Source organism: Agelaius tricolor, unplaced genomic scaffold (assembly GCF_023055355.1).
Source record: "Agelaius tricolor isolate 1412-34295 unplaced genomic scaffold, bAgeTri1.0.p SCAF_20, whole genome shotgun sequence".
Classification (NCBI taxonomy): Eukaryota; Metazoa; Chordata; class Aves; order Passeriformes; family Icteridae; genus Agelaius; species Agelaius tricolor.
The window spans coordinates 11,885,080-11,906,916 of NW_027269280.1; the positions used below are offsets into that span (position 1 = coordinate 11,885,080).

The following is a 21,837-nucleotide window of genomic DNA, read 5'->3' on the forward strand; positions in this document are numbered from 1 at the left end:
CGGCACGGCAGGATGTAGAAAAAAGGCGGATTTTATTGTGGCGGGGCGGAACATAAATACACACGGGACACGGCACAACCCCAGCACCGTGCCGCCAGCCGGGCTCGGCTGGGAGGTGGAAGGGGAGGAGGCTGTTCGCAGCCCGGGGTGCTTGGCCTGAGGCTGGGCGGGCACGGCGGGTGTGCGGTGCCAGCCCGGGCCGGCAACGGCGGTTCGGGAGCGATCAGTGCATCTGAGCGTCCCGGGATGGGAACCGCGGCGGGATGAGCGCGGGGCAGTGTCCAGCACTGGCACCCAGCACCGGGGAGGGAGCGAGCGAAGGAGGGAGGGAAGGGGCCCCTTGTCTATATACAGATGGGTACAAAATCCTAAGGCATGCTGGGGATACAACGGCAAAGCCGGGCTAGGGCTGCGGCAGGGCCCTGGCAGTCAGCACGGCTGCCCGGCGGAGTGGCTCTGGCAGCAGCCGCACGTCGCTGTCCTCCTCCTCTGCAGGCAGGGTCGGTATCCTTCAAGGCCCCGGGCTCGGGGGTTATTCCTCTTTGGCCAGCGTATGCAGCAGCGAAGGGCTGCCCTAGTGAGTTGTGTAAACATAGGGAATGCCATGGATCAGTTCTACAGGATGGGTTCAGATTAATTATGTTAGCGTGATCCCATTCCAGGCTGGCCTGGTGGCTTTTGGGATGCTATTGCTAGATGACAGTGGCCTCCCTTGCCTGTAAAGAACATGGCAGCTGCTTTTACATTGATAGTAACTGAAGCTGGGGCTGCTGGAACTGGAGAGGAGCAAACTCTGTCACTTGTGACAGACACCTGTTGTGTCAGATGCTGAGCCTGGAAGGAGGCCAGGAATGGCAGAGGGAACCCTCTGTGTGGCTGCTGGAGGTAAAGGGAGATAACAAGGGAGCATGGAGGACACAGGAATCCCCCTCATCTGAAGGAGTTTGAGGAGGATGTGCAGCTGAAGAAGTCCTGGCTGATCTGGCGTGGGTAGCCCTCCAGCACTTTCACCTGGACTGGATCAAACTTCCAATAATCTCGGCCTCTCAGGAAATAGGCAAAACCTGTGGGTGAGAGAGGAAGGTTTAGAAGAAGCAGCATTCATGTAACTCAGCTCTTTTCCAGCATTTTGTTCAGCTGACACTCTGCAACACATGGGGTACTGAAAGAGAGCTGGAAGAGGCAGGAGATTTTACTTGAACCCAGGCTTGTAGCATTCACTTTTCTTCACACTGTTTTAGTTTAGATAAAAAACTCTAGTTTTACTTTTTGGATAGTACACAGGATGGATTTTATTTTATTTTCCTGGTGGGTTTAAATATGCTGTATGCTTGTAGTGACCCAGCCCTGTGAGGGCAGGGGATTTTTAGGACAGGGACAGGCAACTTGTAAGGACCTGCTCAGAGCATCTGTTCTGTGGGCAAGCTGCCCTGGAATTTAGGTTCTGGAAGCAGCAGGGAGTTGTTTCACTTCATCCTTAGAGAGGAAAAAGGCACTCACCACACTGTCATCCCAAGCACTCTGGCTGTCCCCAGTGTTTCTGTGGCACTGCCCTACTGTTCTCAGCATGGGGCACACTGGAGAGGACTGGTCTGTCACAGACATCTTTTATGAAAAATCCTTTCCTTAGGATTTTTCTTCCTGAGAAGCTGAGAGGCCTCAGGAACAAAATGTAACCAATGGTTATCTGCTGCTGTGGAATGCAACAGGTGCATCTGGGATTGGCCCATGTTGGTTTGTTTGTAATTAATGGCCAATCACAGTCAGCTGGCTCAGACAGCGAGTCCGGGACAGAAGCCTTTGTTATCAGTCATTCTATTCTTAGCCAGCCTTCTGATGAAATCCTTTCTTCTATTCTTTTAGTATAGTTTTAATATAATATATATAATAAAATAATAAATCAAGCCTTCTGAGACATGGAGTCAGATCCTCATCTCTTCCCTCAACCTGAGATCCCTGTGAACACGTCACACTGGTCAATACCAAAAGCAGCCTGTTCTTTGTTCAGCTCCCCTGTAGAAGTGTGGGCAATGTTTCTGTTGTCTTCTCATCACTTCCTTTGCCAGGAGCAGTGAGAGGTGGGCAGGACTCCATGACTATTCCTTGCTCAGATATTTGACTTCTCTCTATCATACACTCACATATCAATTGCTGCAATTGATATGTGGCAATGAAACAACTTCTCAATTCTCTCCCCACTGAAGGGAACTGCCCCTCTACACTGTCTGGGATATGTTATGGCTGGGCAATATCCAGTACAACCACGTGTGTGACTCTGCAGAGCTGTGAGCCAGAGCAGGCTGAGCACTGACCCAGCTCGTCCTGGAAGGCGGCGTCGATCTCGGCCGGGACGCCGCGCCAGTCGGCCATGGCCCGCGGGTAGATGTTGTCCACCTGGCGCCTCTGGGGGTTGAAACGCCAGTAGTTGCCTCCACTGAAGATGTAGATCTTGTTCTTCTCAGCCCCCCACACCAGAGCTGCCTGCACTGGGGATGCAGGGAGGCCCAGCTCCACGATGGGGGTGGGACCAGATACCCGTCTCTCGCCATCGTAAATCCAGTACTGGGAATCTATTGAGGAGACAGAAAAGGGAAACAAGGGGTCAAAACTCTGATAATTTGGCAGTGAACTGTGCAACTGGAGCTGGTGCCTTGGCACAGCTCCCATGGGAAGCTGAGCCTGAGAGGCAAAAACACCACCAAGTGTAATGGATGCTGCCACTGTTGTGTGTCCAAAATGCTGTCAATGATTGACATCCCACCTCAGTCCAGCCTGGTGGGTGTTGGTGGGGGACAGGAAGGCCATTGTAGCTGCATTTTTCTCTCTTCTATTTGTAGAAGTTATAAAGGACTTGGCTGGAGGGAGCAGCCTCTGCCCTGCGATCTCAGCACCTGGAAATCATGTGGGCATGCACAGGCACAAAGAGGGCATGTGGCTGGAAAGGAGCAAGCTGCAGAAACCAGGAAGAATTTGCCAAGTTGATGTGGAGACTGGAAGCAGAGTTCCAGATTAGATTAAAATGGGAATCTCTGTAATTAGCCTACAGCATGTAATACTTTCCCCTTATCTCATTTTAACTCACCGTAGGAGCCTGCCAATTTTAGCACTGTAAGCCCTTGTGTGCAGGTCAGGTGCTCAGAAATGTGTTCATGCAGGAGCTCTGCCTGCAGAGCCACTGGTGTGATTTTGGTGCTCTGTCTCATGGAGTGCCTACAAGATGTGCACACCCACTATGAGTTCCCATGTCATTCTGCATCCCTGCTATTAAACCTCCACTTGGGAAAAGCATTAAAGAAAATAGTGGCACTGAAACAGGGTTTGCTGCTGGCCTTGAACCCCAGAGATGGTTTCATTTCTAATCTTTCTGGTTGCTGGAGGTTGCCTGGCTCTGCACCCAGGCTCCCTGAAGGCTCATAAAGCTGTGGGGTACTAGGGAAGTTCCACATGCAGGTCTCTGAGGAGCACAGAAAATGCTGTTCCCACACTGAGCAGGACCCTGGTGACACAGGCACAACCAGGGAACTGCTGGGGTCCACTTCTGGCACAGTGCTTTCCATGACAGCCGGAGAAATGGAGCAAATGTTTCCTTCCTTCTCCTCTGCTAGGGCAGAGGCCCATTACAGATGTTTGTATTCCAAGGAAGGAGAATGAGATATTGTGGCTGTGTTTAAAACCAAAGTGAACTCTTGTTCTCAGTCCTCAATAGGTGATAAAGAGTTTAAATAGTTAAGGAAACAAATAACAAGGATTTCCAGATTTATTGTCCCAGGAACCTGCTGGGTCCTGACTACCCCTAAGTAATTTTTGAGATTTCTGAGCCATCTGATCACAGTCCAGCTCTTACCTTGGAAAAACCAGATGTTGCCCAGCGGGTCCTCGAAGGTGGCATCGACAGAGCTGGGGATGCCCTGCCAGTGGCGAGAGGCCAGGGCTGGGTACCCGTCCTGCAGCCTCCCAGCACGGAGCCGCCACACGTAGCGCGAGCTGAAGAAGAACAGCTCCCCCCGGATGGTGGCTGCAGCGTCGAAGGCCGTGAGGCAGGCGTCGGGCTGCAGGGCCTGCCGAGGCACAGCGGGTCAGGGCTGCCCCCCAGAGCCCCCAGGTGTCCAGGCAGCCCCGTTTGGGTTGGGCACAGGCTGCCTGGAGATCCCCTCCCTGTGCATCCCAGTGCCAGCTGTAGGGGCTGGGCTGGGCTGGGCTCAGCAGTGCTGGTGTGTAGGGGGATAGAATATAAGTAAATAAAGGAAGTATGGAATGTAATCTTACCCCCTAAAGAATTGCAGCTGAGCTAATTATTAAGAATTATTATAAAAGAGTGGATTGGTTGGCTGAGGGAACTGGAGTCAGTTGTCTACTGTGAGGACAAGGAAGAGTCAGTGCCTAGAGGAGCTGCCTAAAAACAACATCAAGGAGGTCTGAAATTCTAGTAATATGGAACTCTTGCACTATAATGACAACACTGATGGAAGAGGCAGACACCGACTTGAGCTGCTGTCAGGGCAGCCCCAGCTAGGGTGTCAGGGAAGGGCACAGAGCAGCCCTGCACTCACCTCCACGTTGGTGATCTCGTTTGTTTCGAGGTCTGGCTGGGGCAGCTCTGCTGGCTGGGTTGGGGTTGGGTCAGGATGCACTGAGGGTTTCCCATACAGGTACTGGATCCCTTGCTTGTCATCCTCGCTCAGGCTCAGGGGGTAGCGGAAGATGTAGAAAGGGGACATCAGGGACTTGGAGGCAGCCGTGTGCTGCAGGCCCAGCACGTGGCCAAACTCATGGGCAGCCACCTGCAGGAGGTCAGTGCCTACAAAGGGAAAAGATGGAAGATACTTTTGTCTACTCACATGCTTTGGCCTCCTGGGCCTTTGCTACCAGTCACCAGACACTGACATGTGTTGTAGGAGTCCAAAAAGAGGAAAGAGAAATCTATGTCCAACTGTGCTGTTCCCAGATATCTCCTGTGTAGCTCAAAAATATGTTTGTAGGTTTTTTTGTTTTTTTTTAAAGGGTTCACTGGTTCAGAAACACCATGAGTCAATTCATACACTTGGGTATTAACCTGGACACATTGGTAATCTGCAATTCTGTTGTCAGAGGCTCTTGCCACCTCCTCAGCTACCAGGAAGAAAAGAATTTTCCATACACTTTTGGAAAGGAGAAATTTGCACAGAGAAGGATGTGTAGGAGGTGCTGTGGTCAGGTTGGTGTTTGTCCACCCAGCTTGAAGCAGTTGTTGGCCAGAGCTGAAGTTCAGCAAGTCCCAGTTAGATCACACCCACTGTGGAAGATACTGGTGTCAGTGAGAGAACTCTGGGATTAACACTTGCTAAAGGCCTTTGTCACAGACAGCAGAGGGAGCTCATTTATTGCTTGTCTGGGGACTGTGTCAAGAAGGTGTCATTTAGAAATAAATCCATAAAATATTACCTAATGTCAAGACCTGAGACTTAAACAGATTTATGAGAGACCATGTTTTAGGAATATATGACCTTGGAGCATCTACAAAAGGAGAGGGGGGAAAGAGGATTTCAGTACATAAACTTGTACTGTTTGACAGGTTTTGTTTAGCTTCCAAAGGGTCCTTTCTAAAGCTGGTAAATTTTACTATCCCAGCATATTCATTCACTTGCCTTCAGCCAGAAATCCTCCAAGCTGCAGCCCAGGTGATGAAAGCAGCAGGAATGTGGCTCAGCCAGCCTTGGTGCTCCAAGCAGGATTTCCCTGCTGGCTCCAGGGGAGAATTCCCTGGTCACTTCTCAGCACCAGGAGTAGGGAGAATACAGTGGGGAGGAATCCCTGGGAAGGGTGGAGGGGAAGGTGAGCCCTGCCTTCCTCCACTGGCCAGCTTTACCTGGAAGCCATGAATCTGCACAGCACTGACCTGATTAAATCAACACATCTAGGTCAGCTGAGAGAGTGGGATTTCCATGCCAGTGATTTATTACAAACTTTCAGACACTTCTGTTTAGCTTGGCAGGCTCCTCACTTGCTGCTTTCCAGTGTTGGCAGATGAGCTGTGCTGTCAGATTCTGCAGGGGAGGTGCACAGCTGAAGGAGCTGTGCTGGACAGCATCCCTGTGTCCCTCATGGATGGTCCTCCACGTGGGGCCTGCTTCCTGCACAGCCCTGGAGTGACCCCAGGGCACACTCCTGCTCTCCCATCAGTAAAATGAGGCCAAGGATTTCCCTCTCTCACTGAGAGCTGAGTCAAGGATTTATCCGTGTTTATATCCTAAAGCTCTTTTCAGCATATTAAATGGCAATTAGCTCCAAAGAGCTTTTACAGCAGTTATTTATGGATCATATGGGAGGAGGGGAGAAGGGGGAAGGTCGTGGAGTAGAGCTGGATTCTGATGGGAACTGGTGTCCACTTTGGTTCCTGGTTTGCCCCCAACTCTGTTTTATGGGAGAATGCAGGAAATTCTTCAACAACAGAGGGTGAAAGCCAACAGAGTCCACTGCTGCCCCAGGAGCAGAAACCTCTCTGCAAAGAGGTCCTGTGCTTGTGATTCTTGTTTTGGGCCAGCATGAGCAGGGCTGGAGACACCACGCAGTCAAACTGGCTTACAGCTGGCACTGACAGGGTAGTGGCACCCTACAGGCTTTGGGGGTGCCCACTGACATGGCCAGCATTTTGGGAATCCCCAGAGAGGCCTGGGGTTAACTTGGGCTTTGTGATTATATCTTTGTCCATGTAGATAAACTGGGAAGGAGGAGGAGGAGCTGACCTGGGTTAATTTTGGTGAGTCTTCCAGAAACTGATGCTCTGGGCACTGCTCCAGTTGGTCCCAGGCAGTACTGCAGTATCTCATGAGATACTGTGACACCAGACCCTGAGTGCCCAAGCAGAGAGCTACCAGCTTGGATCTATTATTAGCAAAAATTTAAAAAAGAGTCTTGACTGGATGTGATGTTGTTTATGGTCAGAGCATTCCCAGGCCACAGGGGCAGAGCTGGAGCCTGGGTAGTTTCCCTTTATGGACTTGTTTGAGGGCAGGTAGGGAACAATGCGTGCAGGGCCTGGGACTGAGGCCGTTCTTTGGAAGACAACAGTGTCACAGGGAGCTCCAGCCTCAGTTTTCCTTCATCCTTTGCTTGTTTCATTTCTAATGACTCCTGCCAATGCTGGGTGCAATTCCCCAGTGGCAGAGCACATGGCTGGGCAGAAGAGCAGGAGGAATCCATGGGGAAGCTGGGGTCCTGGACCTGAATGCTAACAGCAGGCTTCTAACTAGTGAGAGATGACAATGCTCACCACAAAAAATAGTTATTCCCTGTCAGTTTTACAGGGTCCCTGTTCATAGCACAGGGAATCATTTCCAAGTTCACTGACAAGCATCCTGGAGCAGCCACAGCTCCCCTTGAAGCAGTGCCATACCCAGGTTGTTCCCAATGGTCCAGGTCTCATCATAGTCAAAGTGCACGTCTCCTTCCCGGTGAGTTTTGGGGAAGAATGCGTGTGCCAGGATCCCTCCAGGCCCATCAAAAGGCAGGTTGTCTCCGTGCCAGTACCTGCAGGGAAGACACATTGCACCTCAGACAAAGGCCATGGAACTCCAGCATCACATAGCCAGAGGTGGGAGGCACTGAGAGGGGACAGCAGCTCTCATTCTCATCCTGAGTTCCTCCCACTGGTCTAGATCAACCTCTCAGAGCTATTCCAATTGCCACAAGCCAAATTCTGCTTCAGAGCCCTGAGGAAGCAGCTTGATCACACCAAGCACCGAGGAAGCAGATCTCAGTCACACCAAGCTCTGGGGAGTTTGTATGTTTTCTCAGGGATGTTTTTCCCCCTCCCCTCTCCAGCTTCCAGCCCAGAACTGACTGTTAAGCCCAAAGAATTAAGGAGGTGACTGCCTAAGTCAAGATTGAGTTGATATTTCTGGGTGGTGGGGGCTGCAGAAGGGCAGCTGGCAGCAAAACTGACAGCAAAACCCAGCCAAACTCTCAGGTCCTCACTCAGGCCAAGCCACTGATGAGTAATGAAGGAAACTCATGAGAGATGTGGCCACTTGAGAGAGCTGAGGGAGACAAATACACAGCATGGAAATCACATCACTGCTTGGACAGTCTCCACTGCCCTCATTAGCTCTGTACAAACACACAGCTCAGGGAAGTCTTTGCCCCAGTGAGTATTTTGCCAAAAGGGAATTTCAGGCCAGGAGCCAAGATTCCCTTAACCAAGAAACTATATTTGTCTTTGGGCAGACAGTTATATCCTTCAGTCAAGGGACAGGATGGAGGACCTGAAGATGGAAAATCAAAACAAACGCTTAAGAAAACAGCCTGTGGGCAGAGAAATGTAAATGTACCAGAAAAATGAATGAATGATCAGTAACGGTGCTGTGTGGAACAGCTGCACTCACACCGAGCAGCCCACGACTGACAAAACTAAAACAATCCCAGTGTCTGAAAGCAGAAATATGAGCCTCCATGTAAGTGTTTGAGCTGTGTGCTGGCAGGTCTCTGCTCTGGCTCCAGCCCTGCTCCTCTGGCAGGGGCAGGGTGTGCTGCCCGCTGTGCCCACCTCGTGAAGTCGATGACGATGTCAGCCCGTCCCTCCTGCACCTCGGTGAAGGTCAGCGGGGTCACATCACTCCAGACTTTCAACGCTTCCTCTATGGTCCTTCTCACTTTAGCTTTTACAAGTTGCCATGGGAACCTGATGATTCTGGAAGGCAACAGACACTGGATGAGGAGAGCATCAGCTGCTGTCCCATGGACAGGGCTGTCAGGAAGACACAATTCTGCAATCAGCATCACCAGGGCCACCATTCCCTGCACCAGAACGTCTCCAATCCATACATGCACTGCTCCAGCACCCTCTTGTCACAGACATCTTTTATGGAAAATCCTTTCCTTAGGATTTTTCCTCCTGAGAAGCTGGGAGGCCTCAGGAACAAAATGTAAACATTGATTATCTGCTGCTGTGGAATGCAACAGGTGCATCTGGGATTGGCCCATCTTGGATGTTTGTAATTAATGGCCAATCACAGTCCAGCTGGCTCAGACAGAGAGCCGAGCCACAAACCTTTGTTATCATTCTTTTCTATTCTATTCTTAGCCAGCCTTCTGATGAAACCTTTTCTTCTATTCTTTTAGTATAGCTTTAATGTAATATATATCATAAAATAGTAAATCAAACCTTCTGAAGCATGGAGTCAGATCCTCCTCTCTTCCCTCATCCAAGAACCCCTGTGAACACTGTCACAGCCTCTACCAAGCAACATGTGCAGCAGATAAATCCCATCAGTGTTGGAACCCTCTGGCTGGTGTGTCAGAGGTGAGCTCCCTGGAGAGTTTTGCAGCACTCCCCAGGTCTATCCCCTGTAAGGCCACCACCACAAAGATTCCTGAGAGTGGTGTGACGTGATGTGATTTCTTCTCCTTAATCACTGCATTTTTTGCCACTGGAAACTTGGGTTCACTGAGGAGTTGCTCCCACTTCCTCCAATAACAAGAGCAGACTGAAAGGTCTGCCCCAGAGGGAAGTTTCCTTTCCATTAACAGCGTTGCTGTATGTAAATCTCTGCTGTGTTTCTTTCTTTAACACTACTGACCAAAAAGAACAAAAGGAATAAGCCTTTCTGTTATCTGCAGCCTCCTGATGGTGTGAGGAACAGTCTCCTGTATTGGATTAAGCACAAGATGATTTACATGCTGTCAAGGTCCATATGACTGTGCTCACTTCTCCACTCATAGCCCTGAGGGCAGCTGCAGAGGCAGCACAACCCTCCCTCCAGTCTGTTGGGCAGATTCACAACTGAGAATGTGTGGGGTGATTTGGGCAAAACTTTACACTGAAGTGGTGTTTATGGGACCATCAGAAACAGCTGAATAAAAACATCTCTTTAAAATAAACTGTGAGGTGAGCTCCCCTCGGGGTGGCTGTGGGGGCAGAGGCACAGCAGGAGAAAGAGCTGGTGGTGGGGCCTCAGCTCAGAACCTGTGAGGGCAGTGACAGAGTGAGGGCAGTGACCCTGTGTGCCATGGGGTGCTGGTGTGGCAGCGCCCAGGGCTGAGGGAACAACAGGAGGGCAGCTGTGTTTGTGGAGTGTGCTCAGGAGGGGATGAGGAGGTGCTGGGAACAAGCCTGCCATGTTCAGTGTGTAGCTCCCCTGGCCCCTTTGCCTCTCATGGTCACATCACAGCCCCAGGGATACCAGACTGAGTGTTTGGGCAGGGAGAAGTGAACCAGCCTGAGTCACACCAGCCTGGCTGCCACACCAGCCTGAGTGTCACAGCAGCGTGGGTACCACACCAGCCTGAGTACTGCCACACCAGCCTGAGTACTGCCACATCAGCCTGGGTGCCACACCAGCCTCAGTGCCACACCATCCTGAGTGCTACACCAGCCTGAGTGCCACACCAGCCTGAGTGCCACAGCAGCCTGGGTACCACACCAGCCTGAGTACTGCCACACCCGCCTGGGTGCCACACCAGCCTGAGTGCCACACCAGCCTGAGTGCCACACCAGCCTGAGTGCCACACCAGCCTGGGTACCACAGCAGCCTGAGTGTCACAGCAGCCTGAGTGCCACAGCAGTCTGAGTGTCACACCAACCTGGGTACCACACCATCCTGAGTGCCACACCATCCTGAGTACTGCCACACCAGCCTGAGTGCCACACCATCCTGGGTGCCACACCACCCTGAGTGTCACACCAGCCTGTCACAGCAGCCTGAGTGCCACACCACCCTGAGTGCCACACCATCCTGAGTGTCACACCAGCCTGTCACAGCAGCCTGAGTGCCACACCATCCTGAGTGCCACACCAGCCTGAGTACCACACCATCCTGAGTGCCACACCATCCTGGGTGCCACACCACCCTGAGTGTCACACCAGCCTGTCACAGCAGCCTGAGTGCCACACCATCCTGAGTGCCACACCAGCCTCAGTGCCACACCATCCTGGGTACCACACCATCCTGGGTACCACACCATCCTGAGTGCCACACCATCCTGGGTACCACACCAGCCTGAGTGCCACACCAGCCTGAGTACCACACCATCCTGAGTGCCACACCAGCCTCAGTGCCACACCAGCCTCAGTGCCACACCAGTCTGGGTGCCACACGATCCTGGCGGCCATGGCAGCCTCCCTTACCTGTAGGTGAGGTTGGTTTTGTCCCAGCGGCCCCCGGAGAGCACGAAGCGCTTCTGGCGGTTGCGGCCGCCCTGGGCCCCCGGCGGCGCGGGCGGGTCGGGGTCGGGCACGCCGCAGCGGGGCGGGTTCCAGCCGGCCCAGGGCCCCGCCGCCGCCCCGGGGAAGCCCTTGGCAGGCACGCCCGTGCCCACGGCGTTCGCCAGGGCAGCCAGCCAAGGAGCCTGCTCCTTCCAGGTGTGATGCTTTCGAGACACGTCCTGAAAGGCAAAAGCAAAAGCGCGACTTTAGTGTCCGTGAAGATGCTTCCTGCTGCAGAGGGGTGCCCACAGCAGTCCTGCAGCAGCGGTTCCCACTTCTATTTCCCAGCCTGCTCCCCACAAACATGTCGTGCTCCTTGCTCTGGGGCTGGCTCACACCTGGGGGGCACTGTGTCATGCCATGGCACCCACTAAGCACTCAGCTATTTTTGGTCCACATTTCCTTGGCAGCTGGCCCGCAGGAAATACTTTTGCAGGCTGTGGATGAGAACCAGACCCTTCAAGTATAAAACAAATCACTAGGGAATAAATTCTCCCCCTTTGCCCTACATCCTTTATTCCCTCCTGGCCCGGGGTAGAGGTGACATTAATGGGAGGAAGTCTTCAGTCCCAGCACGCAGCTGTGCTCCTTGTTGTCACTTCTGTGGTGTCCTCTTGCTGCCCTGGCACCATGGGCAGGTCTCAGCATGGCAGAGCAGGACACAGGGGTGTGGGTGACAGCCCAGAGAGCAGCAGAGACTGTCCCTGCAGCCCCCACCACTGCCTGAGGGAAGGACTGCACCATGTCCCCTCACCTCACTGTACCTCTGATTCTGCTTGGATATCATCTCCTGGGCTCTCCCACACGTAGCTGGAAAAGCAAGGTTTCTTCTTGACAACATTAATTAATGCTAATTAGCTGACTTCCACCGGTTTCCCATGTTGACACCATGAAACACAACCCAGGTGTCGCCTCCAAGCTGCTGTGAGGCATGTTGGGTGAGAGGTGCTTGGTCCACCTCACTGTGCTGCAGAGGGCCAAACACAGATTTTTTTTTTTTTTTTTGCCTGATTTTATGCAGCAAATGAAAGGATGGAAGGTGTTTGAGCAGGCAGGAGCTGAGATGCAGCAGTGCTGAACAGGCAGGCTCTGTCCCACAGGGCTCCAGAGGTTGGACCTGGGCTTTAGGCAGTTCTTTCTTGCCCTGCAAAGAGCTGCCTCCTTCCAGGCCAGCTTTCCTGGCAGCCCTGCCAGCGACACGGGGGTCAGGATGGCACGGTGCCAGCGCTGCCATGATGCCTGTAATCCACATGCTGCCACCCTCTGCTGCCACAATGGGCCCATTCACGCGGGCTGGAATGAAGTGTGAAGGCCTTGGCATTAATTCCACCACTGAGCTCCGGCCCTGTGCCCCTGAGCCAGGCACTCATGGATCCAGGCAGGGCACACAAGCTGCACTCTGGGTGTCCACACATCACTTTAGGCTTTTGGTGTGTCTGTCACTGCTCCAGCCTGCTGGCTGATCCTCCCCAGACAGACAGACAGACAGACAGACAGACACCCTTGGTGGCTGGGCACCTGCCAGCCTGTGCCTCAGAGCCATTGATACAACCTTGGTGTCCCAGTGCACTCTCACACCCCACAGGAGCTGCACCAGCAAGGAGAGGAACCGTCCTGAACAGCAGGATTTTCACACCCTGAACAGCAAAAGCTGCCCAAGCCACCAGCCACACACTGAGCATCCATTCAGGGCCTGGGGGAGGAGGAGCACGGGCTGGGCTGTCCCCAGGCTGCTCCTGCTGGGACTGGAGCCCTGCCAGGCTGGAGGTACCTGTCCTCTCAGAGGAGCTCTCTGAGAGCCCCCTGGCACCCTGCCTGGGCTGGCAGCTACTGCTGCAAAGGACAGCTGGCAGCAGAAGCTGACAAAGTTCATGTTCTGGCCAACATTTGCTGTCAGCCCCGATGCCACCGGAGCACACAATGGCTCTGTGTCACCCGAGCACAGCCTGCAGGGCTGCTCAGCCCCTTGCTCCTGACTGCACCCACGGCCAGGTCCTGGCAGCTGTGGATTGGGGTGAGGAATGCATCTGGCTTTCCAAGGCCAGGAATGCAGGGCTGAGGAGCACAGGGAAACCCTCAAGGAGTGCTCAGGTGGGTGGGTGGGCTGAGGCTGACCCAGATGCTCCTTACCCCTGGTTTTTCTCCCTGGTGATGCTCTCCACCCCTGGGAAGGCCTAGTTTCCTTCCAGGCTGGGGGCACTGCCATGAACTGGAGGTTCTCTCTCCTCTGCCCAGGAGCATAGAGGAGAAGCTGCCTGTTTCCTTCTTGCCCTGAGGAATCCCATGTTCAGAGGCAGAGCAGAGGCAGATTTTCTCTCCTCTTTGGTTACCTCAAGGCTCTGTTATGAATCCCAGCTTTCCAAACCCCACTTTGCAACAGCAGGACCCTCCCTGCTCCTTCTGCCCTTTGCAGACCCAGTCCTGGAAGGGCACAATGTGCTCCTGTGGGTGGGACAGGAGGCAGGACCTGCCCTGGTGTCCTGTGTGTGCCCCTGGACAAACAGTGACTCTGTCCCTGTCGTCACTGCACCGACATTAGCACCATGGCAGGAAAGGGCTGGAAAATGCCACTGTAGGCAAGGGGAAATGTGACAGGCACAAACCACTTGCCAAACAATGCTCAGGGGACACCCAGGCTGGAGATCTTGGCCTCCTTGGCTGGACACACCTTGCTGCAGGCACTTCCCAGGGATTAGATACCGTGTCCACTTGCTTAAGGTTGCATCCTTCCCAGGCAGTGCTGAGCCCTCGCTCTGGTGGGGAGATCTGCTTTGTTCCCTGAGCTCTGCTACCCCACCCTGGCTGATTGCTGAGGGCTCACTCAGGGCCCTGCTGCTGCCCAGGCTGCTGCAGAGCTGGGAGGGCAAGGGAAGGAGGGCACTGGCTGCTGGGTACCCATCAGGGCATCCCACCAGCAGAAGGGAGGGGATTCCTGAACACAAAAGCAAAGGAAAATCCCAGGGTTTGCCCCAGCAGAATGCAAAACAGATCTGAGCCTCTGGCTGAGTGTGTGCAGCCACTTGCAGTGCCACCCCCTGAATAACCCACAGCTGGGCATGGGAACTGCTGCCTTGTAGTCAAGGAAGAGGCCAGGGCTTTGGAAGAGGCTGGTCAGTAAATGTGAACACAGCACAAGCACAGAGAGGATTCCAGGCCTGAAACCAAAGGTTGAGGGCAGTGAGGACAGCAGAGGAGCAAAGCTGTAGCAAAGAGGGCTGTGCTGCAGGCTGGTCACAGCTCCTCACAAAGAAAGTGCCTCTTCCTGCAGCCTCGTGACTGAAAGGCTGAGGGGGAGCAGGAGGGAAAGGACAGATCCCAGGGGACAGCAGAAACCACAGCAGAGGTCCAGGCTGCCCACTCAGTTCCTCACAGCTTTATCAGCTTTCAAGTGCTGTGATACAGCAGCCATCACCTCTGGGTCTGCTGGAGCCAGATGAACACCAGCCAAGCTTCCCAGGAAGTGTTCCAGCCATCCCAAGGAGCCAGGAGCATCTTTAACCTCCTGCTGTTGGGCAGCACTCACCCTGCAGAGCCCCCGAGAGCAGCAGCAGCTGCAGCAGCACAGGGGCAGTGGAGCATCAGCCTCAATGAGCACAGGGGTGGGGCTGGTGCCTGGTGCTGACCAACCCGCGGCTCTCCTGAGCCTGGCTCCATCCTCCTCTGCCTGCCTGAACTCAAACTTGTGTCCTCTTTGTGTACCTGAGCACCTGGGCTCCTGTGGCATGGACATGAAAGGAGACCCCTCTCCCTGTCAGACAGGAGGGACTGGACAAGTTACAGCCTGAATCCTTCAGTCTTGGGTGTTTCTCCTTTACTTGGGGAATGAGCTCAAGGACTTTGTCTCCATTCCCCTGTCCCTTCTGCTCCTGCTTTTCCATTGCTTCTGTTTCTGCTTCCTCCTTTTGTTACTCAGAGCATTTCCAAGGCCCTGGTGTTTGCTGCCTCTGGCTGGCAGCATTACCCCCCTCCTCCCTATGAGCCTGCACCTCAGAGCACTCCTGCCCTCATTTCAGCAGAAATGCTTTCTCTTGCAGTTCTCTCACCCCATTTTTGTTCACTGTGGGGTGGCCATGCCCCCCAAAGGCTCTGCACCCCCTGAACAGCAATGTTCCTGCCTGATCTCAGCATTGTTCTCCTGATGCAGGGACAGCTTTTTGTGCAGCCTGCCTCTCAGCCCAGCATGGATTTGCAGGGGTTGGATTTGAAAGTGCAGCTACAGCTGATGGTTAATGGGAAAACTGGAATCAGCTTCATTTTAGTCAGGTTCTGTTCCAGGAGGAGCCTGGGCTGGGAAGGTGCTGATGCTGCAGGTGGAATGTCATGGCTGAAACATGATTGTGTTCTGGTCTAACCCTGAGCTAAATGTGCTCCTGGTCAAGACACTGTTAGTGGAAACAATGCCCAGGCAAAGCCAGCAGATTTATTGGTCCTGCCTCCCCAGGACAAGGTTTCCCAACTGCTCCATGAATTCTTTGCTCACACAAAATTTTTCACTCCAGGGCTGCTCCGTGCTGGCTGCAGCCTGGTCCCACTGCAGACAGAGAGAGCACAAAGGCTGGGCCCAAACAGGAGCTGCTGCAGTGCCTGGCTGTGCACACACTGCTGGATTTTCCTCTTCCCACCCATGGCACCATCCAGCATTACCTCCTGAGCCCTGACACTTTGTTTCCGGATTACTTGATGGTAGTTGTTGTTGGCAATGAAAAAAGGAAAATGTTTATTTTTCCTAAGCAACGTGGAACATGAAACATTATGGACTGCAAATGTTTATGGCCACAGACAGAATGAGAAGAAGCAGGCTTTGGTGTAACAAGAGAAAGCAAATGAATAAACACTGCAGGACTATTTTTATTATCAGACATTTTAATTATGTGACAGTTTGTGAGACTATTCCATCAACAGCACCACAACCAAGCTGCTGGTGTCACCCAAGCAACAGCTTGCCAGAAACAGGAGTACTTACAGAGCAAACAAGCCCCAGGATGCTGACATAGCAAAAGGTTTCAAGAGCCCTTAATCTGATGACCTAGAATTCCTCTTGAAATGAAGAAACTGCTCTAGGATGTGGCACACTCCTGGCAGGGGAGGAAGGGGGTTGAGATGTTTTGTTCATTGTGCACTTACATCCAAGCTAAGGGGAGCCATGAGCTACCAGTGCCTCTCTCCTGCCCAAATCCACCAAGAGGAGGAAGTCTGGTCACCTGCCTGTCCTTGCTGGGACTCCTCTGTCTGCACCAGGATCTCAGTGAAATATAAAAACATGTCTGTGGCCTTAGTGAACCCCTGAAGTGCTCTGCTTTTCATTTTGCTGGGCAGCTATGTGCAGACTCAGCTCTGCTCCCATTTGCTTTTGGCTGAGCCATCCCCAGTGCAAGAACACCCACAAACCCTTAATTTACCTGTCCACATAGTTGAGATTAATACGAAAGAGCAACTTGGGGGAAAAAGTGGGGGGAAAAAGTGGGGGGGGGAAAAGTGGGGGGGGGGAAAGTGGGGGGGGGAAAGTGGGGGGGGGGGGGGAAAGTGGGATGTCCAGCATCTCTTCAGGAAAACTTTCCACTAAAAATCCTTTCCAAACAACTTCTATCCAGTGCATCCCTTCTTCTGCAGAGCCCCAGAGGTTATGGTGCCAGGGCAGGATAAGCATGGGGGAAGGAAGCACAACATAACCTGGAGAGGGGGATCCTCCCCAGACTGCTCCTCTCCCTCTCCCAGCTGCACCCCAGGCCCTGCCACACTGCAGGGTGTGTGTGTGTGTGTGCTGCCTGTGAAGCACAAACACAACAAACCCACTGCAGAATAACTACTTACATGTGTCTTGAGTCTCTCCCAGAGCAGAAGATAAACATGCCTAAAATTACCCCAGCCCCGACTGCAGTTTTTAAATAGCCAAACCAAGGAGTGCAAATCAAACCCTTCCTGCGGGAGCCGCCTGAGCCCGGAGCGAGGCGGGCCGGGGCTGTGGGGGAGGCAGTGCCCTGCTGCCAGAGGGGAACCTGCTGTGCTCAGGGTTCTGCACCCCTGATGGGTTCTGTTGGTAGCTGGGAGGGTGCCCACAACTTCTTCACAGAGAGAGACCTTCCCAGCAAATGCAGGGCTTTGATTTCCCCGGGGAGCCGCAGGCAGGGCAGGAATTCAGTGTCTGCGCGTGCACAGCCTGGGGACTGCAGATCTTTTGTTCTCAAGTTTTACAGTGGACACCAGACCCAGCCTTTATTCTGCTCTCAGTTTTCTCTTGCTTTCTTTAGGCATTAGTATGAAAGTGAAGGAGTTCTACAGGGTTTGCCTTAAAGAATACAAGTCCTTGAGCAATATGCCCTATAGCCTGGCTTTAAAGTGAATCTTAGCCCTGATTCCCTCCCCTCTCAGCTGCTGCCGTTGTGGCTCGCTGTTGGAGCACAAACAGCCACAAACAGCTGGGTGCAGCACCAACTCCTGCAGCCGGGCTGTCCTTGCCCACCCCCAAACTGGCACAGCCTGAGGAGCTCCTGTGCTCGCTCTCACTGGAGTGTGAACCTCTTTTCCCAGCTCAGCCCCTTGGCCCCTTTCTCATTCATCACCTGACAGCAAAAGGTGCCCAGACAGGAAATGAGCTGCTGTCAGACATGAGGGAAACATCCCTTTGTGCAGCAGGCTGGGGCAGTCAGAGCAGGGAGCACGGGATGTCGTGGCTCAGCTCTCTGTGAGAGAGGGCACAGAGTGGCCAGGCCTCTGTCAGCCTGGCAGTGCCACCTCAGCTGTCCTGCACCCGCGTGTTCCCCTGCTGCCCCCTCCATCGTGTAAAACTGGCTGCACCTCAGAGGCAGCACAATAACCTTCAGAAGCCTTGACAGCAGATGAGGAACCCAAAAGAGCAGCTGTTTGGGATGAGAGAACTGCTGTTTGAAAGGATGGGGGATCACCTGTCCATCTCCAACCCAAGCAATGCAGCCACCATCTCTGCAAAGGCTGAGCCAAATGCGTCAGTCTGAAAGCCTGAGCTCCACATGGCTGGTCCAACACACAAGCACAAGGCATTCCTGAACAAAACAGACCTGCAGGAGCATCACCTGGAGCTACTCCAGCCAGGAGAGAAGGATTAGCACTCACAGAGCAGAGCATGAGCCTAGGATGAGGAAGAAATCACCTCTCTGTTGGCAGAGTGCCACCTGGGGGGACCCTTCTGGGTTTGATGGACCAGGGGTCTGAGCAGCCCTGGAGCCCTGCACTAACTCTGTGCTCTTCAGCAGTTTGGTGCACAAACCAGCTCGAGGGGCACTGGCCAAGTGAGCTGAGCCCCTGCAACCCCTCCAGGCACTCAGCAGCTGTGGGTGCTGGCACCAGGACTGAACGGTGACATGGGCAGCTGGGCTGGGCTCCAGCTCGGAGGGTGAAACCCAGGCTGGCTCTCCCTTCCCCCAGGACCCTACACAGGCCCTTGCTGGCAGCCAGACCAGGACCAGGGGCTGTGCAGGTTCCTCCAGGAGCAGCAGCTTCCCAGCTTGCACAGGGCAGAGCACAAGGCACCTGCCAGCCCAGCCCAGGCCGTGTCCCACGGGAACCGGCAGCCTCCAGCTTTATGCCGGTGGAGCTCTGTCCTCCCAGCGCACCCCCTGCTGCTCTCAGACGGGCCTGAAGCCGCAGAGCAGCGTCATTCCTGGAGTGCAGGGTGCCACCAGGGTGCCACCAGCGAGCGCTTGGCCTCACCTTCCCCGGAGGCAGAGCGGGGCCGAGCGCGGTGACATTTCGTTCGAAGGAATGCGAGCACTTTGGGGGCCAAGGCTGCTCCGTGCCAAGTCCCAGCCCACAGCAGATTTAGCAGCCAAGTTAGAAAGTGCTCAGATGACAGAGCTGATAATAAAACCATCGACAGAACCTGAACTAATCCCCTTGGGCTGCTACCGGGCATTTGCTCTGTTATTATTTCATGGCACAGCAGCGAAGAGCATGTCTACAATAACGCGATTACACACGCACACATTCCCAGCACAAGGAGCTCTCTGTCCTCTCCCGTCCCCCAAATCCCCCGCACGCCGCTGCTCCTCTCTGGCAGCCGCAGTCCCAGGTGCTGGGATGGGGCAGGCATCTGCAGGAAGAAAGAGCCCTGCTGCTCCTCTCCTGCCTGCCTTTGGTTCATCCCTTCAGTCTCGTCTCCCCGTAACTTCTGGGAGCTGCCAGCGCAGCGCGCAGGGGGTGTTGGAGCAGCAGCGAGGGCTCTGCTGCCTGTGAAGGGAGCACGGGGGATGCCGCGTCCTCTCCTAAGCTCTCCTTGTCCCGGTCCCCGTTTTCCCTCGGGAACACGGCTGTGAAAACTCCCCAAGAAGCCAGGAGGAGCCGGCGGAGCGGGAGGCACGGCCGGGACACGGGCACCGTCCCGTGGCCGGTGATTCCCGGCAGCGCCGCCCGTGCCGGCATCCCGAGCGCGGCCCGGGGATGGATGGATGGAGCGGCGGGGGGAAGACACAGCTCATCCCGTTCAGCGGAGGATCTGCCGGGGAGATCCCGCCCTCGGGACAGCATCGGAGAGCGGCGGGGGACACGGAGGGAGGCAGCGGGCGGCCCCGACTCACCGGCTTGTGTCGGCGGGCGGGCGCGGCGGGCGCGCAGTGCAGCAGAGCGGCGGCCAGCAAGGCGGCGGCGGCGGGCAGCGGCGGGCGGGCCATGCCGGGCGGCGGAGCGGGCTCGGACATGGGGCACAGGAGGGGGGGGGGGGTCTCGCTGAGCCTTTTATCCCCCCACCGTAGCCGCCTGCCCTCCTCCTCGCGCCTCCTCCCGCTCCTGCCTTTTGTTCTCCCCGAGCCGCGGCTGCTCGGGCCGGGGGGACACGGCCCGGCCGCATCGCGGGAGGGGGGTCCGGTCCCGCCCGGCCCGGCCGCTCCGCCCCGCCACCCCCCGGGGGCGGAGCGGGGCGGGACCCCCCTCCCACGCCTGCCCGGCACCGGCCCCCGGCTCCTGCCTGCCTTGGGGTGCCTTTAAACGGGGCCCTTTAAAGGCGTCTCTCACCTCTCCTGCCTAAGGGCACCAAGGACTAAACCCCATCCTCTCAGTGCCCGTCGAGACCACTCCAGTCCCCCTGTGGGGAGTAGCTCACAGCCGTGTTTTAATGAGTTTGAACTCTTGTTTTGCCTGTGCAGGGCTCTGCTTTGCTCACTTTTTCACTCACCCTTTGCAAGAAAGCTTTCTCGAGCAGGGATGCTGAGGGAGGGGAAGGAAGGGAGCAACTCCTCATTTTGGAGATGCCAAAGACTTCTCCATCTGCTCAGCCACCTGGAGATGGAGGCAGCAAGGCACAGATCTGGTTTCTTGGTTCCTGTTTCTATGGGAGAAGCCCTGGATTGTGTCAGCATCCTCTCAGCAGACTGAGTTTAGCTGAAAATTGTTTCAAGAAATGTATTGCAAATAAGAGAACTTTGATCTCCAGCTGCCTGGGCTGGTGTGCAGGGAGTGAGTAAGGCTTCCTGACATCCCAGGCTTTATTACTGCTTTATTTTTCTGTGATCAGTTCTTCATGTTTAGTTTTATGGGAACCATACTGACGATGTAAATCCTGGGCAGGGTGAGCAGATGTGAGAAGAAAGAGCCTGGCCTTGGCTGGCTGTGGAAGGTGCTGCAGTGTTTAACTCACAGGCTGTTAGCAAGATGTCCCTGCCCTGCAGCACCATGCTCAGAGTATCCCCTAGGCCTTGTTTGTAAAGGGGACAGGGGAGCAGGGAAAACCACGTTGCACTGTGGAATTTACCCTTCTGCTCTTACTCTGGCTGTGCCCCAGGAATGCAGAGCAGACCCTTGTTTCTTGCCTTTCTCTGAGCCAGACAGCTGGGTCCCAGTGAAAAAAGCTTTCCTGCCTTTGTCTCTCTTTTCTTTAGTGTCTTTTCTTTTAGTGTTGGTGTCTCTGGGAGCTCAGTGCTTTCCAGCCCATGGCAGTGGAGCCCTGGGGAAGCAGGGAGAGGCATGGGAGCAGCCTGGGAGGCAGCAAAAGGCAGCTTGGCTCCTCTTAATGAAGGGAGATTTTAAAGGGGGTGTTCTGGGAAACTTGGTCCTTGCAGAGATGGAACTGTGTGTGAGAACTGCTGGCTCCTGCCAAGGCACTCAGCACAAAAGAGAGTGCATGTTGTGTTTGGGATCACAGACATTTCCCAGCCAAGCCAGTGGATGTTTAGCAGCAGGAAAACGGCTGCTGGGTGTTCTGGGGACTCCTGTGCCCTGTGTGCAGCCTGCAGGATTCCTTCTTGCTGTGTTCCTGAGCTGGGAGCTCTCTCAGCTGCTGTCTGTCCTGTCTGCAGCCCCATGGATGCACAGAGGCTGCTGCCTCATGAGCACAGGGCTCCCACCCCAGCCCCAGAGCACCGACAGTCTGAGACCCCTCATTCCGAGACCCCTCATTCCGAGACCCCTCATTCCGAGACCCCTCAGTCTGAGACCCCTCATTCTGAGACCCCTCAGTCCGAGACCCCTCAGTCCGAGACCCCTCAGTCCGAGACCCCTCAGTCCGAGACCCCTCATTCTGACACTCCTCAGTCTGAGACCCCTCAGTCCCACATCTCCATCTCTGACATCTCCCTCTCTGACATCTCCCTCTCTGCTTGCTTTCCTGCAGCTCCTGCCAGGCTGGAGCCAAGCCTGGGCTTCTCTGGATGGCTGCAGGAGCTCAGTGGAAGTTCTCGTGGCTGAGAGGCCCC

The 21,837-nt window shown here is 54.5% G+C and overlaps 1 protein-coding gene across 1 annotated transcript; it reads right to left on the reverse strand.

Annotated features, from left to right (window-relative positions):
- Window positions 1-13: 13 nt before the first annotated feature.
- MMP11 (matrix metallopeptidase 11) lies at window positions 14-20,027 on the reverse strand. The gene is given in 9 exon segments (XM_071445651.1): window positions 14-1,064; window positions 2,313-2,570; window positions 3,845-4,058; window positions 4,551-4,798; window positions 7,373-7,506; window positions 8,522-8,665; window positions 11,102-11,358; window positions 19,729-19,892; window positions 19,895-20,027. Coding segments are annotated over 9 exon segments (1,656 nt in total). The 5' UTR covers window positions 19,998-20,027; the 3' UTR covers window positions 14-930.
- Between the last annotated feature and the right edge of the window lie 1,810 nt (window positions 20,028-21,837).